At 33.3% G+C, this 18,386-nt stretch overlaps 1 protein-coding gene across 3 annotated transcripts in view; it reads left to right on the forward strand.

Moving 5' to 3' along the window:
• Positions 1–18,386, forward strand: part of CSMD3 (CUB and Sushi multiple domains 3) — a 586,238-nt gene that overhangs the window by 421,918 nt on the left and 145,934 nt on the right. For all 3 annotated transcript variants that reach the window (XM_058820586.1, XM_058820594.1, XM_058820602.1), the window contains one exon: positions 2,892–3,086. In XM_058820586.1, the coding sequence (XP_058676569.1) occupies positions 2,892–3,086 (195 nt within the window). The remainder of the gene's footprint in view (positions 1–2,891; positions 3,087–18,386) is intronic.

An 18,386-nucleotide genomic window follows, 5' to 3' on the forward strand; every position in this document is an offset into this window, starting at 1 on the left:
CTTCCTTGTTGCACTTGAGATTGAAACAGCATTTGTCACTGTTTTCAGCCTGTATTTCTGAGCCTTACTTGATCCAGTGGTGTGACAATGTTATCAGAGAAGTAAATGCTGGTTTCTTTGAAGCACCTTGCAAAATTTTATTATGTACAGAAGGAATTGGCACCTGGTATGAACAGACAAGAATTTAATGCTACTGTAACCCAAATCTGAACTACCCACTGGAAAAAATTATTTCCTGGCTACTTATTACAGAAAATAATTTTTAAAACACTCTACTGAAAAAACATTCTTTGTAATATTACAGCATTTTCTCTGATGTTCTGCTATATCTGTCACTGCCTTTACATGTTTTTAACTTAATGATACTAATATTGTTAGGAAAAAAGGGAAAGGGCTACAGGGATAATCAATGTCTTGTGATCCTCAGTTGGAGCAACATGATATCAGTGGTGAACAACTTTCCCTCCGGTCTCCTGGGAGCACTTATAAATTAGCTGAAACAGCCTTCTTACTTGGTCTTTTTTTCATTGCATGTGAAGAATTCTTTTGCCTCATTTGATTTGTGCTTCATACATTGTAACATATTTACTAACTTCTTCTACAAGTTCACTTAGCAGTTCCTTCAGATTTGCAGAAGTAGTTTTAAGGTACTTAGTATTTCAGGCTTTATTTTTCAGAATTGGTGTTAAGAAACTGTATTAATGTAGTGACATTGTTACTGTTTAGTCAGCAATTTCAGAAGCCTGTCACAACTATAATTTTGGGGAAAAGAAAATTACAGGGCTGTATTTTTTTCCCTAGAGGTAATTTGTGCAATGACAGATCATTCTTTTCTCAATTTTTGATTTATGCACCAGACATAATAGATTATTTTTTCTCTCTTTATTTTTTTCGTCTAGGACTAATATCCACTTTATCTGTGTACCTTCTAGAGTACCTTTGAAACATTTTGAATTATTTTTGTCATAAATTCAAGAATGATGATTTCACAATAGCAATTATGAATCAATGCAGTTATATCAATATTGGTTCAATAACAGGAAAAATGTTATTGTATTGATTTTCTAAAGTATTAGTTATAATCCTAAATTAATTTATCCTTTTTTTTTCCTTTTTTCCCCCTAAGTATGATAATTTAGACTTGAAAGAGTTTGAAATTTGCCCTATGACCGGCCAGACTTCTCAAATGAGTGTGTGAATGGCTTACTCAATAATTAATAATATCTGTGTGATATCTTATAGACTTTCTAGTAAATTGCATCTTTTGACTTTTCATTGTCCATCCAAATTTTTTTAATGTGTGTTAAATAATTTTAAGACTACACAGTACTTCTACCTATATAAATCAATGTGAGTACCTAATGCTGTTCTTAATGATAAAAGATGTATTGTAATTATTATTTGTTACTCTGTTTTTCATATCAGAACCATGCTCTGTAGATTATATGTGCAAATCATAATAAATTTTTAAACACACTAGGAGACCTTGACATGCTTTTGAAAGATTGAAATTGAAAATTCAAAAGAATTATTCTGTGTTTCCTTCTTCAAATGTTACCACAATGTATTTATTTATCTCCTCTCAGAACCATTAAAACATAAAAGTGGCCTTAAGGGATGTACTTAGTTCATTAACTTGGCTCTAGTAGTGACCAATAGTTTATGTGTGGCCAAACTGTATAAAAGTCAAATAAATAATAATTGTTCCTTCTTATCTGTAATTTCTCAGAAACTTCATTTTAGGTACTGACAGAATCAGATAAAGTGTCTTTTTATATAAAACTCTTAAAAAGCTTTCCAGGAAGTTCAAAACTGATATAATCTTTTGGCAACCATACTTACCTGTAGCAGAAAGTTCCACAGTGCAAATATGCCTGCTAAATAAACATTTTTTGATGTATTTGAAAGCTGGCACTGGTCTTGTAGAAAATGAAGAAGTGTTCTGTATTGATTTTCTCCAAAACACTCTTAAATGTTAAAGTCTGAAATTTCCATCTTCTACTTGATAAAATATATTATTCCATATTCCATCCTGCACACATAAAATAATCTGTTTTACTCCAGCTTCTACATAATACTCTTGTTTCCTTAAAGGAAATTGCATTTTTTCCTAAATATTTTACTATTCTCACTTTCTGCATAATAATGCTGTTAATTAGAAGTGTTGTGTATTTATTTTTGTTCAATATGTTACTGGACATTGGTATTCACGTTCTAGAAGTAAAAGGGAAGCAAAGATAAAAGCCTATGCATATGTTTGAATTTATTTCAATAATTTGAAACAAATAGTTATAAATGATAAAAGAATGAGATACATTTAGGGAACATTTTTATATTTTTTCATCCACTGAGGGATAAATATGTATGTGAAAATGTATACCATCACATCATATACATATAGAAACTCACCTGAGGTTTATTAATTTTGAAGACATTCTGGTTTGCATACTTCTTATTGTGCAACAAATTGTTCATGTTGTTTCCTCCATTTACCAGTTTTCACACCATAGATTTTAAAACTAGGATGTGCCTTATCTACTGGAAGAATTTCTGTGTATCTAACTTAATCTAACTACATAACTTTATCATTGATCAGAATGAATTCTGAAAAAAAATGGAGCACTATAAGAATTATGTTAAAAAAAGGACAGAAGACATAGTTTCTGACATGATATAGTAATTTGTACAGTTGTTAGAATGAAGTAGAGAAGACATTTGATGGAAAACCTAAAAAAAAAGAAAACAGATTCTACAGGGTACTCAAAGAAGGCCTCAAGAGAACTCCAGGAAATATTTAGATTATAATTATTTTTATTTGTTTTAATTTATGTTTATTATTTATTCATTTTGGATTATATTTAGAATTATATTCACGCTTGTTTCCTCTACAGCAAAACTTCGTGAGTCGTGTTTTGATCCTGGAAATATAATGAATGGAACCAGACTTGGAATGGATTACAAACTGGGTTCCACTGTCACATATTACTGTGATGCAGGATATGTTCTTCAGGGGTACTCGACCCTAACGTGTATCATGGGAGATGATGGAAGACCTGGGTGGAACAGAGCCCTGCCCAGCTGTCATGGTAAGAGCAGTTTTTCATTTATTTTAGTTGCTGTTGTCATTACTCTTGCTTTGAAATAGAGAAGAAACAAGTGGAAATTTTGAGGTGATTTTAATAATATTCTCTTTCAGAAAAAAACTCTTTCCAAATATATATGTAATAAAATACATATGTGACAACTCAGGAAACTATTGTTTCCAGTTTTTATTAACATTGAATAAATAGTGTTTTTATTTTGAATTTTGTCTTTTTTAGCAATGTCATTCTTCACATCAACATGTGTTCTTGAATTAACTTACAGCAGAATATAGAGATATATACTATATATATGTATTTAAGTACAACAGTAAGTACACATTGGCTTTCATAATATATGTTTGTTTCTTTTTGCTATTACTGGCTTTAAAAACATGCCGATGAAATATTTTGTATATATTACATTACAAGATTTAAATTCTTGGACATGTGGGAATGCCTTGAAATGCAGGAAATATCTAGTTACTCAAACTTTTAAAGATAGGAAGTCTGCTCATTTCAAGATTCTTCTGACTTTAGCTGTATGACCATTGACAATCTCAAGCATCAGTGTTTTCAGATTTAAACTCTAAGAAAAGATTAAAGTTTTATTTTACTGATGTCTTAACAGGAAGTGATAGCCACTTGCTATTTTAACTTTGTGAAAAGTCACATATTCTGTAAGATTCAGCACAAAACCCCTCCCATGTATGCAGATATCATATGAGAAAACTAGCATTTGCTTCTTAAGTTAAAAGAAAATCCAATTATTATGTTACTTGCCATTTCCTTTTCACATTTTGAGGAGAAAATACCTGTTAAATCCATTTCCAATTTGAACAAACATAGATTTAAAATAGAATATGGATTTTCTTTGTTGTGTGCTCAAATTTCTATTACAAAGTGGATGGTAGAGTACCTGCAAAACCAACAAAAAAAATTCAAATCTAAACAATATCCAATATTATAATCATTTGAAGAAGTTCAGTATTTTCATTATCTACCAAAACCATCATAGCACTGCATTCCAAAACCCAGTGGCATCAAACTGAGACATCAGCCCTTGAAAAAGTTTGGGAGTGTGTTCAAACTTCTAAAATCTCTGCATTAGAAGTCAAATATTTTTCCTCATTTTAAAATGAGGGATGAATGCTGTTTTTTAGGGAGGACATGGTGAGGAAGGTTGTTGCATACAATAGGGGAAAGATAATCTTTTTTTAAATAATGTCTTGATGGGTAATGGAAGTTAAAAAATATTTTATTGATGCAATAATTGTGTCTATTAGTGTCACTTATAATCTACTTAGCAATCTTTCAGTGCTGTCTGTTGTAACTTCCAGTGAAGGGAGAGTATTTTGCTTGGAAGTACTGCCATTGTAATAAATGGAGAAAAATAATGGCTTTTTTTCAAACATGAAAAAGCCCATACTTCTTTAGGATATGATGACATAGAATAGATTTTTTTTTTTTTATTTTGCTTTTTCCACTAGTTAAGAAGTAGTGGAGTTTTTTAGTTATGTTGCTGTGATATATTATGTTATATTTTGGCCACGTTATCAATGCTTTCCACTTTTGGGTGATTTATCTCAAGAAAAACAGAACTTTTATACAGATATAAGAAAGATCATATCAGTTAATTAGCTTTCAGGTACAGAGTCAGCAAGAAACAATTTGAGAGCTGAATTTAGCTCCTGAAAACCAGTCTCACCTACACAATAAAATTTGCATAGTAGAAATCAGATTCCTCCATTCTTCAGTTTGTATTTTTGCAGCTGCTTTGAAACTGATAGAGTTACAATTAAGTATGATATAAAATACCACCTCGGTGTATACTGGGGGTTTATTTAGTTAGTTAATTAGTTTTAAGAAAAAAATTGAACAGATGCTAAGATTATCTAGGCTAATGTGCTAAGGAGTTTGGTATTTCACTATGGATGTTAAGAACAGGATGTAATGAACATACGCAGATGCATTACTGGTATGACAGAGACAATGATTAATGTTTTCTTTCAGCTTCAGCAACTATAGGTAATTTTAAATTTTTGGTAGCAAACAATAATTGTTTGCAGAATAGCAAAAAGACAACTAATGGAAAATCATATTCATAACTGAATGTGAAAACCTTGTTCCTAGCAGAAGAAATAATTTATTGATCACTAACACATTTTACTACATTTCATTACAGTTGCATCCTTGGAAATATTTTAATCCAGGCTTCAAAAAAATTCCATCTGTAAGATATACCTAACAATATCTAATATTTTTTAACTGCCTATGAGAATATGCCTATGCTTATGATTTATTCACTTTCTAATTTGGTAGCTAAACCAATTCAAGGTGTTATATCAGTTTCTTTTGATCTGATGGCTATTTGAGGCAGCTCAAATCAGGTTTATATCTGAAAACTTTTAGGGTAGAAAAGAGATATGCAAAAAATATGCTTATTGTTTTGTAATATAGGAAATGCTGACAACTTTTTAATAAATCACTCAACATTGTTTACTTAATCAGAGGCTTTATAGATCATATTTTTATGCACTTTTTACAAACTGACCATACAAAGAGTTGTAATTTAAATATATTTCAAATTTTGAATGAGGAATGAGTTGGGCAACTGCACAAGCCAGAATATTGCTGCAGTTAATGAAGCTGAATGTTACTGTTAATGACATGCTTTGTGTCTCTGTGTTTTATAGTTCCAAAGTAATGGTCAGTTTCACCACTTAAGCAGCATATTTTACTTAAAATTGTCATATGTTGACTTTTTATTAAGCATTTCTCACTTTCTTTTTGCCCAAAACATCATGTTTGTTTTGTAGAATCACATAAACAATGACCTGAGTACTTTGAAGTAGAATGGAAATCAGTTAGGATTTTGCTTTGAATACAAAAATGCTATTTAAATTCTGAATACTTGGAAAGGTTAACTCTAAACTAGAAAAGTCAAATGAAGGTATTTTGAAAAAAAATATGAAGGATTTTATTTTATTGTTATTGAGCTATCTTCTGAAGCTTCCACTTCCAAATTTTTACAAATTTATGTACATTGCTTCACCATTCCAAGCTTTCCTTCCATATAGTCAGTGGAGAGAGACAGGCTTCTTAAAAGGTCATCAAGGGGCATTCAAAGAGCTGGTTAAGAAGGCATATTTTTCCATTTGCATTTGGACTGCATTAACAGGATTTAATCTGCTTGCATGCTCAGCAGAATATGACTTAGAACAGCAACACGGGAAATACTAGATCTAGTGAAATATCTGAATATACTGTGTGGAAGCAGTACTGTTTGCACTAAAAGCACACAACAAACACTATTTTGGAGGGATATATGTGTTAAAATTTAGCAGCTAGATTTTTGAGTAAAGTAAAGAAGTAGGCATCTAAGTGTGAGTGTACCTTAACCTATAAACCTCACACTACAGACCCTTTTCTGTGTGAGCAAACTCATTATTCCTCAGCCATGCAAAGGAGACCATTGTAACCTAGGAACCAGCAAGTCAAAAAGCCAAACTGAGAAAATCTAGCTTCCACCTAGTGGAATTTGCAGTAACTGACTAGGGATTTAGTTGTCAGTATATACTTCTCAGAGACAGTGGTCTCGTTCTTCTGAAGATGTGTGATTGATTCTTTACTGTAAAATACACAAATAGTTTTGCAAACAGAAAATTAATCTAATCTCTTTCTATGTGACCATGCAGACAGCTGGTATTTTTCTGAAAACCCCACAGTTGTTTTTTTTTTTTTTAATGTGTTTAAGTTAAAAACTCAGCTTTTCTTACAGATTTTCTGTTCATATCAGAAAAAAAATCAAATTTTTACTGGAATTAAATATAAATATTAACAATTCTGGAAAGATGGAAGACAAAAATAATACAGACAGATGCTTATATTCACAGCAAGAACTACTCTGACCTTTTGCATACACATTTGGAATTCATATTATGGCTTTACAAAGTCCATTGAATAATAAATATTGTGTGTAATTATTCTAGGCTTTCATTTAAGAAGTAATAATATCATATAATGGTAAGTAAAGTATTGGAAATGAAGAAAGTTGTTAATTACAATGATCTTATTAAAATCAACTGCCAGAGAACCCTGATTCCCAATGAATTTAAAGGATTAGTTAAGTGGAGTGCATCATAAAACCAGTCACTTCCTCTTCTGCTGAAATAAATCTGCAGCCAAATTTTGGGACCAGAGTTTAATGAAGGAAATTTTATAAGAACAAAAAATATTTTAAACTATAAAATATTGGGGTTTTTCAGCTTTCATTTTTTACTTTCTTTGCTATAAAAGAAATTATTTGAAATCAAGCATATCTATTCAAGCCATAATTTTAAAAGATTTTGTACACAATTGTTAGTTTGAAACAACATCATGAATTAGCAAGGAAAATGTCACAGCAACTTTAATATTTTTGAAAATAGTGTGTTAATTATAAAATATGTAAATCAATTGACAGAGTTTCTCATTTGTTTGGCAATAAAAGTGTACAGAAAGTACCAATGAAAATACATAATAAATTATGTGATATTTTTTCTGCTTTAGAATATTAAAAACCGACATTTCTCTGTGCTTTGAATATGTAAATTTTCTAGTTAAAGATTGAAAAAACATTACCTTAAAAAAATTTTTTTCATAAGGTATTTTGAGGTGCAGAGAAAAACTGGTTTTAGCATTAGTTTACATAAATATATGCCTTTTCCTGTATTTAGTATTAGAACCATAGGTGCATATTTTTCTTTGAAGATTTTTTCAAGCAGACAAGGTGACTTCAGGGTATTCTGTTCTTAGAAGGAAAAATATATCTTTACCATTTAGTCACACAGAGAAGCAAATATTTACTTTCCAAAGTCTGCAAGACATTGAATAAGGATAGGATTATGTAATATCAGTTAATAATCATGGTAAATTAATTAATAAATAACTGGAATTAAAGTAACTGATCCAGTCATCTGCACTGGCTGTAGCTGACATGCATATTTCTAACCTAACCTCAGGCAGCAGTCAGAACGTCCTCACTCTTGTTTAACAAGACCTCAGTAATGCACTGGAAGAAGATTTATTATGTGGAATATGCAGGTGGTTGCATCCATAAGACTCATATTTCATTGTTTGCACAAGTTTTGTCATCTCCACTTTGTCTGTCACTGTGGAGACTGGGGGATGGATGGTTCTGGGCAACAGAATAAACCTGTAATTAAGGGACTGCATTGTTTTAAAATTGAATTCTATTTTGTTTTCCTTCTTGACTGGGTTACATAAAGCATTTTGCCAACATACTATAGGAATGTAGGCAAGGACAGTGTCCAGCATAAAAATAAAGAGCATAGCTCTCTCTTACAGATCCCATGTCCACTGACATTTAGCTCAGGAGCTGCTTGTGTTACAGCTTTGTTTTGCTGATGTTGCACTCTTATGAAGGAAAAGTGTCTTTTACAACAAGTGTCTTTTATGCTTAGTTTTGAGGTTTTTGCAGGAATATTTTCATGATATATTTCTGTTTTGCACCATAAACAGTAGCTGAGTTTTAAGAAGTTAATATAAACATCACAACACCATGCAATATGCAGTTGTGTATTCCATCTATTGCAGAAATTATTTTGTTGCTATAAATTTAAAAGATTACAATTTCTTCACTGTTGTACTGCACATTTTATATGTTTCTATTATTTTGTTATTCCATTACTGACTTAGATAGTAATTTAAACCTTTAGTTAGGTGACATGCTAGGAAATCACTGCTTTAGTTTGGGGTTTTTAAAAATGTGTTTAAAAACAATATTTTTAGACATTAATCTATATTTATATTTACCATTGAGAATAAATACAAGTAATAGAAGACCAGAGTACATTATTTTCAGTGATATTTTAATTATTTTCAGTTCAAATGCTGGTGATTCAATTAACATCCTCTATTTCAGTATAAGATAAAAGTATGGAATGAATAGAGAAACAGCTGGTCTAAAGCAGAGCAGACTTTCTCAATGGGAGTAAATGTGACAATAATATGCTCTAAATGTATCTAAAGCGTCTATAATACATTCAAATTGGGCGCTCTAGGAGGAAAGAAAGAGGAAAATTATTTTTTTTTACTTTGTATGGGGAACAATATTAAACTAGGGAAGGTTGTTGAAATAGATTTGAAGACAACAGCAAAAAGGTAAGTATTTACTGTTGATCTGAAGTAATGTAAAAACACCATGTTAGCATATTGCCAATCAGAATCAAAATTTGAATGTATCTCCGAAAGAGGTGATGAAACAACACAGTCAAGGGATCTAGTAGATATTAGGATATGCATTTCAGGAAAATTAAATGTTTTAAGAAGAAGGTAGTGGAGTAGAAAGTGTTTAAAAGAAGGTTGTAGAAAATGTGGCCAACAAGGTTTTGAGGAAAAAATCCCAAAAACCTAATTTAAGCAGTAATACAGTTTTGCAAAGATTAAAAAAGTAAAACCTTACTAAAGAGTTAACAACAGATCAAGGCCAAAAATGAATTTAAAGACAATGTTATTGAGGGGAAAGAAAAAAAATTCATTATCTATTATGTTGTATTTCTTATGTTACCCTACTGAGGTAACAGGATAAGTAGTGCATTGGAGCAATTCCTTTGGCTTGAAGGAACAGAGTTAAAATGAGGAAAATCAATAAACAGAAGCATAGCAAGTTGCTAGGATAAGACAGTCTTTTCTGTGTAGTTGTGAAAGAGATAGATATGAAGTGTTTGAAGTACAAATGTTGACCTTGAGGTTAAGTTAGCCTTTCTGTCGAAGCAGTGGGAGGTGATGAACCTGTCAGAAATCTTCCTTGATGAGCAGCTGGCCAATTTCCACAGTTAGAAAATTGGTAGAGATTAGTTAAAAAAAAAAAAAAAAAGTGAAAAAGTAGAACTAGGAGACACATTGTTCAACAAGCTGAAGAAAAATCAATATAACTTTTGAAGAGGAATGTGGATCTTTTTAGGGTGTCTTAGAACTCAACAAGCATATGGATGAAATTAAAATATAGTTGTTACCATGTAATTGAATTTATAAAGATGTTTGGCAGTGTTCCATGAAAAAATATTATCTTTTAAGGGAAAGTAATAGAATGCATTAGGATAATATTTGATTACAAGGTAAGAATTGAAAGTTGTTGATGTGATGTCCAGTTTTGAGTTATCTAGAAAAAAATCAATAAAGGAAGGCTATCACAAAGATCTCATATCAGTGATACTTTTGCCCAGTTCCAGGAAGAATGATGAGGAGAACTCCATGGATATCAGAAGGCAAATTAATTCTTATACTATATTATTCCATATTATATTACCCTATATTACATTACATGTAAACTGAATCTGCCAAGAACTCAACTCTGCACACACCTGCACTCAACTGCCCAGAATCTCGTGACTGTCTGCTTACTGACAGTCTGGACATGCACTTGGCCTGATAGGCCAAGGAAACAAAGCACCATCACTTTGGGTAAATACTTTCCATATTGCATTCTACTTTAGCACAACACAGGAGCAGCGAATGAGATAAGAATTGTTTTTATCATTCTTTGCTTCTCTCACTGCTTCTCTCAGGTTCAGCGAATATGAATCCCACAATACCATGCATATTTTGCCTATGAATTGTGCAATAGTTGTTTTGTTCCAATAAAAATTCACATAAAATTGAGATGACAAACTTCACATTATCACAAAATTATATGGTATAATCATATCTAAAGTCAAATGCACAGAGTAAAAGGTACAACAATTTCACTTCTGTTAAGTGCAGATAAAATGCTTATATAAGAAATAACCCTAAGTATAGGCATGTTATGACAATTAGATTTTGGTTGTGAAGTATCACAATAGCACAGAGTGGGTAAGGTTGGAGGGGACCACAGTGGGTCACCTAGTCCAACCTCTCTAGCCCATTATATATACTGTGATGAGGCAGTGTTAACAAAAAGTAAACAAACATAACATGAAATTCATATTTACTTCTTGCCTGCAGATACGGGAGAGTCTATTTCTCAGCACGCATAGTTCAAGGAAAAATAGAATTGGAGTTTTTATATGTAGTCCTTATTACAACAAAATAAAAAATCTTAAATTTTTGAGAAGTGTAATTAAAAATTTTCCAATACTGAGAAATAGATCTGGACTCTTCAACTTGGTAATCTAAAATGTAGTAGATAAGATTGTCTGAGTTGCTGATCCCTAGAGATCCCAGTGACATGTGTGAAAGTTTACCAGACACAAAAGTTTCACGTGTATTTTTCTTTCTTTGTCTTCTGCATGTTTTAAATGTCAATTATGTATTATTTAGTTTTGTATTTTCAATTGGTATTTGTGCTCATAGCTGTTCATTGACTGCTTATTTTGACTATTGTTCCATTTTATAGTTCTTTCTGAGCCTACTTTTCCTCCCTGTGTTTCAGGAGTCCCAGTTCCTAACTTTCTTGATTAGTTTTATTGACTTCTAATCTGAATGTGTCCTTAATTATGGATATTATATTGTTTCTGTCTTTTTTTCTTCCTTCTTTTTAATTTTCTTTAGTTCATTTTGCTTTAGTGAGTTAGAAAAGTGGGAATTTCTGTCTCTTTAAAATTAATTTAAAAGTCTGTATGACAAACCTAAACAACAGTGATGGAAAAGAAAGCTGAGATTGAGAGGATTACAATGACCTCAGTGAATTTACCGTTAACTGTCAGATCTCAAATTTAAAATTACAATCATTAACTGTTCCTGCAGTTTCCTTTTAAACTGCTGATGCACACACACTCAAAATATTTAAAATCACTTGGAAACAAAGTGATCATAATTTGAAAACCTCAAGTGTCATTCTAGTATTATAATATCATTTGCAGACGATTCAAGAAAAAGCTGATTCTTTGTTCCAGCTGTGGTTCACTGCTAATGCTTAAAAACTCATTTGGATAAAGGCAGTATACAACAACATAAAGGGGGTTTGAATGGGCAATATACTCTTTACAGAATCACACAATCACTAGGTTGGAAGAGACCTTCAAGATCATTGAGCCCAACCCAGCCCTAAAACCTCAACTAAACCATGGCACTGAGTGCCACATCCAGTCTTTTTTTAAACACATCCAGGGATGGTGACTTCAAGACCTCCCTGGGCAATGCATTCCAAAACTTTTTCACCCTTTCTGTAAAAAACTTTTTTCTAATATCCAACCTATATTTCCCTTGGCACAGCTTGAGACTGTGTCCTCTCATTCTGTCAGTTGTGGCCTGGAGAAAGAGACCAACTCCACCTGACCATGACCACCTTTCAAGAAGTTTGAGAGAGTGATAAGTTCACCTCTGAGTCTCCTTTTCTCCAGGCTAAACACCCCCAGCTCCCTCAGTTGTTCCTCACAGGATTTGTGTTCCAAGCCCCTCACCAGCCTCGTTGCCGCCTCTGGACACGCTCAAGTCTCTCAACGTCCTTCCAAACTGAGGGGCCAGAGCTGGACACAGCACTCAAGGTGCAGCCCCACCAGTGCCAGTACAGGGGAAGGATGACCTCCCTGCTCCTGCTGACTACACTGTTCCTGACCCAGGCCAGGGAGCCATTGGCCTTCTTTGCTACCAGGGCACACTGCTGGCTCATGCCCAGTTGGCTGCTGACCAGCACCCCCAGGTCCCTTTCTGCCTGGGCACTGTCCAGCCACACCGTCCCCAGCTTATATCGTTGCAGGGGGTTATTGTCGCCAAGATGCAGGACTCAACATTTGGATTTATTAAACTTCATCCTATTGGACTCTGCCCATTCATCCACCCATTCCAGGTCTCTCTGCAGAGCCCTCCTACCATCCAACAGAATGACACACACTCCTAGCTTAGTGTCATCTGCAAATTACTAATGAAAGACTCAATCCCCTCATCCATGTGGTCAATAAAAATATTGAACAGCACTGGCCCCAGCACAGACCCCTGAGGGACAGCCCTGCTGACCGGCCCCAGCTGGATGCAGCTCTGCTCACCACCACCCTCTGGGCCCAGCCAGTTCCTAACCCAGCACAGAGTGCTCCTGTCCAAGCCGTGGGCTGCAGCTTTCCCAGGAGTGTGCTGTGGGAGACAGTGGCAAAGGCCTTGCTAAAGTCCAAATAGACAACATCCACAGCCTTTCCTGCATCCACCAGGCAGGTCACTTGGTCATTAAAGGAGATCAGGTTGGTCAAACATGACCTACCCCTCCTAAACCCTGCTGGCTGGGTCTGATACTCTGGCCATCCTGTAAGTGCTGCACGATGACACTCCGTACAAACTGTTCCATTGCCTTACCAGGTACTGAGGTCAGGCTGACTGGCCTGTAATTACCAGGATCCTCCTTCCCACCCTTTTTGTGAATGGTAATCTCACTGGCCATCTTCCAGTCCTCTGGAACCTCACCTGTGATCCATGACTGTTGGTAAATGATGGAGAGTGGCTTCACAAGCTCATATGCCGGCTCCCTCATCACCCTGGGATGGATCCCGTCTGGGTCTATAGCTATAAGTATCCAAGCAGCTCAGCAGTTCTCTGGCTGCCTCCTCCTGGATAACAGGGGGATCATTCTGCTCCCTGACACCATCTACCAACCCAGGAGGACAGTTGTCCTGAGGACAAGCTGTCTTCTCACTAAAGACTGAGGCAAAGAAGGTGTTAAGCATTTCCAGCTTCTCCTCATCTGCAGTTACTAAGCTCTCTACCACATCCAGTAGAGAACAAAGGTTTTTCTTACCCTTCCTTTCACCATTAAAATATTTGTTAAAACATTTTTTATTATCCTTTACAGAAGTTGCCAAATTAAGTTCAAACTGAGTTTTGGCCTCCCTCGTATTTTTCCTACATATCCTAGCACCCCCTTAAATACTTCTTGAAAAACCTGACTCTCTTTCCAAAGATGATACATCCTCTTTTCACTCCTAAGTTCCTTTGAATTTACAGCCTCCCTAGCCCTAAAATGGTCAAAGTCCTATCACCAAAACAAGATTCAGGGGCTGATATCACTTATGAGCTCTATAGTAATAAGTAGATTCTTTGTTCTGCGAAGTTTGAAATGAACTTATAAAGTTAGTGAGTTCTGAGAAAGCTCATAATTTACCTTTCATCCTCACATTTTTTATGTTTCTTCTGCTTAGAAACCATCATCATGCTCTTCATCATATAATAGAATTTATTCTTAAACCAAAGAAGTAATGAAATCTTATTTAGATATGAAGAGTGCACAGATGAACAAATAAATAATAAGTACGCTATATGACCTTCAAAAAGAAAAAAAAAAGGAAGTTTCTCCTTGGAAGGGATGATTATTTCTTGTGAAGAGATCTATAAATCCTTGCACATTTTTGATTCATATTTTCTGATGCACCAATTTCTCAATTCTGCTATTGTAGCTAAAATATGTTAAGCTTTGTTAATCTCTGATTTATTTTTACTTCTACACATCTGTCATATAATGCTCTTTTCCTCTTGCTATCTTAATATACTTGAAAGACTCTGAAATGGTCTTCCCCAGAAGACTGCCAATTTTCTTTTCTCTTCTTTTTTATTCATTTAGTATGTTGGCAGTTAAATTGTTTTAAAATCATTGTTCGTTTTCCCTCAGCAGTTCCTTAAATATCCTGTCAAGTCTCCTGCAGGCAGTTGACTTGAAAAGCTTGTTCAAACTCTTATTTAGTTACTTTTCTTCAGCTGTGGAAAATATAACACTGGTGTGCTCTTTCAAAGGAATGAAGCAGTGCTGAAGCATAGGCTGACTGCAGAGACCTATTCCGTCTCCATTTATTATAGGCAGAGAGTGTTTCACTGCAAAGATCTTTATTCTAGCACAAAAGTTGTTAGAAAATGTTTTCTCCTATTTGATGGCTTTATTCTCAGACCCTGCTACTTTAATACCATCTTACTGGCAAAAGAAAACAAAACATTAAATGAAAGAACACAACATTATTAAGTGAGTGCTTGGGCAGTGAGAGACTCCTGGAAAAATATCACACAGCATTCTACTGGTTTTATCAAGTGGAGCAGTGAGAAACATGAACAGGAGGAGCTCCAGCTCCCGTGCAAACAGCAAGACAGGGAGAAGTCAGGTCCCACCCCTTGTTCTAGGGGCAAGCAACGTAAAAAATTTTCATCATCTGCACACAATTCCTTCAGAACAAAAATATTAATGCATTAAACATCACTTGAAATTCTAGAAGACTATACTGCACTGGAAAATAGTTTCATCCACTGCTCCTTGTTGAAGAAAGCTTTCATTCAGGAAGCTATTTCTTGCAGTATTAGCAGAAAAATGAAGAATTAAGAATAATAATTTTCTGCAATTCAGCTATTTTAAATTCATAAATTACTAATACATCTGTTAAACAGGGATTTAAAATTTCCTATAAATTAATTTTAATCTAGTTATTTTTAGTTTTAGTTATTAACCATTAATATATTAACCATATTTATTTGGTTACCTATTTGGTATCTGATTATGCTATGGAATATTTTGACATTTACATTCCACAGGCCTTGACAATAAATAATTCATGATGTATAGCTATACCCTGACATTTAAAAATGGAATCATTATATAGAATTACATTTTGGATTATAAAATTGGAAATCTGACTCTTCAAATCTCCTTTAATGTTCTCTCTAAGGCTTTGACAATTGAAGTAGGAGCACACAATTTTTCATTTATGCTTGTTCACTTTACTGCTCATCTAAAATGAACTTAAATTTAGTCAGATAGGGCAGAAACAGAAATATGTCTGATTTCCAGCTAATTGCATTTGTTCAGAAAAAATATAGAAAAAAAAATAAAGAAGAAATAATTTTGCAAACTGATAATATTTTGGATTTATGAATAACAACCAATATTATGAAAGACCTATCAGATGTGAACCCATTCTACAACAAAAAACAATGTAGGATTTTGACCTTCTGCTACATCTCAGTTTCTATTTAAAAAAAAAATAATTTCATACTTTCTTCCACTTGGCTAAAATGAGTAAATTTAGTAAATGAATTTTAAGCAACACATGATTTCAGCAATTGAGAAAACTATATGGAATTTTTGAAAACTCTGTGCACCATAGTTCCTTATAGAAAAACTGAATAGAACTGATATTTATATTTAATCATTAAATTGAGAGCAAACATTGTTTCTAAAGTTAGATTTCCCCTGAATATAGAAGTGCATCTCATAATCAGCTGTATAAAATCTGCTTTTTGTATCTTCAGAAAAACATCTAGTTTTGTTTAAAAGATTTCAAGAAACAGAAACTGAAGATAAAAAGTTATTTGGCTTATTTGGCTTTGGTGGTAAAAGTTGATGAACTGTTAAATAAATTTTCATAGAAATAATTTGATATTGCGTTTAGTTGCATTTTATGTATTTATATAAACTTTATGTATTAACATCAAAGGCACTGCTAAATTTTCTGCTGCTTCTCTTTATTTAAAAGAAAGAGGCACTTTCCTCTTGAAATGTACTTCTCAAACTGTATCTAATTGTGTTTCTCTGCTAATTATCCACTACACAGATTCTAATCTCTTTGATTTTATCCTTACAAGACAAATTTTACTGATTATACATACTTTAGAAAACTTTGAAAATAGCTGTAGGTTCTCAGGGATTTTTTTTAGGAATTGCTGTTAGGTGTTCTCCCATTTTGTACTTTTTTACTCATAATCTTTTTTCTTAATGAGTTTCTCTTCTTGAAAATATTAAATAACCCATCATGCTATAGCAGTTGATTTGTGGGTTTAGCACTGCCAGCACCAAAAATATCAGACAAACTTCCTTGTCATCTTAGAATCAATTACTATGCATAGATCCATAACCAATTATAATAAGTACTATCTCTTTTCTATTATTATATCCTTAATCCATTGTGACAGATATTTATATCTCTCTCTCTTCCAGGAATCACACAATAATTTAATAACATCCCAAAAATATTTATGAGAATATATAAAATTATTTTATTATACTAGAATTGCTGGCAATCATTACTCTAATCTTTATGTCAATTTACCACATATTCAAAAAGTGACCAGACTGCCCACGTTCTCATTCTCATTTTAAAGACTAAACCCCCCCTAGTATTTCAAAGCTTTGCGCTAATATGAAAATGTTGGTTTTTAATGTTAATGGCAAAAAATTGATGTGATGTTCTTATTGAAACTTCAGTGCTCTTAAATGGAACAGAAATGTTACCTTCTATGTCTACATTAAAGCCTAGCTTACATATATCTTTCTCTACAACAATGTTTTATTGAAACTCAAAATCTGTATTTGATCTTTTAGGTTTTTCTGCAACAGTTGCTAGCTGCTTCTGATCTTGTGTTTCTACAATTGCTGATACTTTTCAAGTTGCTACTTAGAATTTCTCTGTTTGAGGTTTTTTAGTTTGGGTTTGGTTTTTCTTTTTCATTATTGTTTTGTTTTGGGGGTTTTGTTTGTTTTCTTTTAAATAATGCCATGATTTCCTCATTTACTGTTAATGATTCAGGGCCTGCTTTAGTAAATTTCTAAATTGCCAGCTTCTGCTGGCCTGTTTTAACTAATTACAATCAAATACTTTTACATATACTAACCTCAGTTTCTTTCTCATTTTTTACATCAGTTTTGATTGCATAGTTGAATTCTGTTGTGAAGACTGAAAAGACTACAGTATGGAAATCTATATTCTTTGTTTTCTTCTTTCATACTGCTTTTAAGCATTATGATGTTGCACTGTCTCTCTCTCTCTGTATTTTTTAGTGTCTTTTTATTTCTAATGTATTTCTGCTTTTCCAAGTCGCAACTAAAACATACATTTTTTAATCAGATTGTCATTTACATATTCATTGTTTTTTAAAAGCAGCTTTAGGTCCTTCATCAGCTTCAAATTTACAGACTGATATCCACAATAAATATATCTGTAATTTAGAACTTTAGGATAAATATCTACCATTTTTATATGTTACAATATCTTTTGCATTAAAACTATTTTGTATCTATAAGGTGATATCTCAGTCTCTGTATTTGTTTTCTTTTTACCTACGACCACTACAAGAAATCATTGCAACTGAAAATCTTGTAATTGGGCTACAAAGGATAAATAGAATGATATTTTATTACATAAGACTAGGAAAAAGAGCATCCAATGATTTAATATATGTGGAAGTCTGGGCTAGTATATCACAGAATCACAGAATCACAGAAATTCAAGGCTGGAAGAGACCTATAAGATCATCAAGTCCAACCCATGTTCTAACAATTCAACTAGATCATGGCAGCAAGTGCCACATCCAGTCTTTTTTTGAACTCTTCGAGGGATGATGACTCCACCACCTCACTGGGTA

Source organism: Ammospiza caudacuta, chromosome 1, assembly GCF_027887145.1.
Source record: "Ammospiza caudacuta isolate bAmmCau1 chromosome 1, bAmmCau1.pri, whole genome shotgun sequence".
In the NCBI taxonomy this organism is placed as follows: domain Eukaryota; kingdom Metazoa; phylum Chordata; class Aves; order Passeriformes; family Passerellidae; genus Ammospiza; species Ammospiza caudacuta.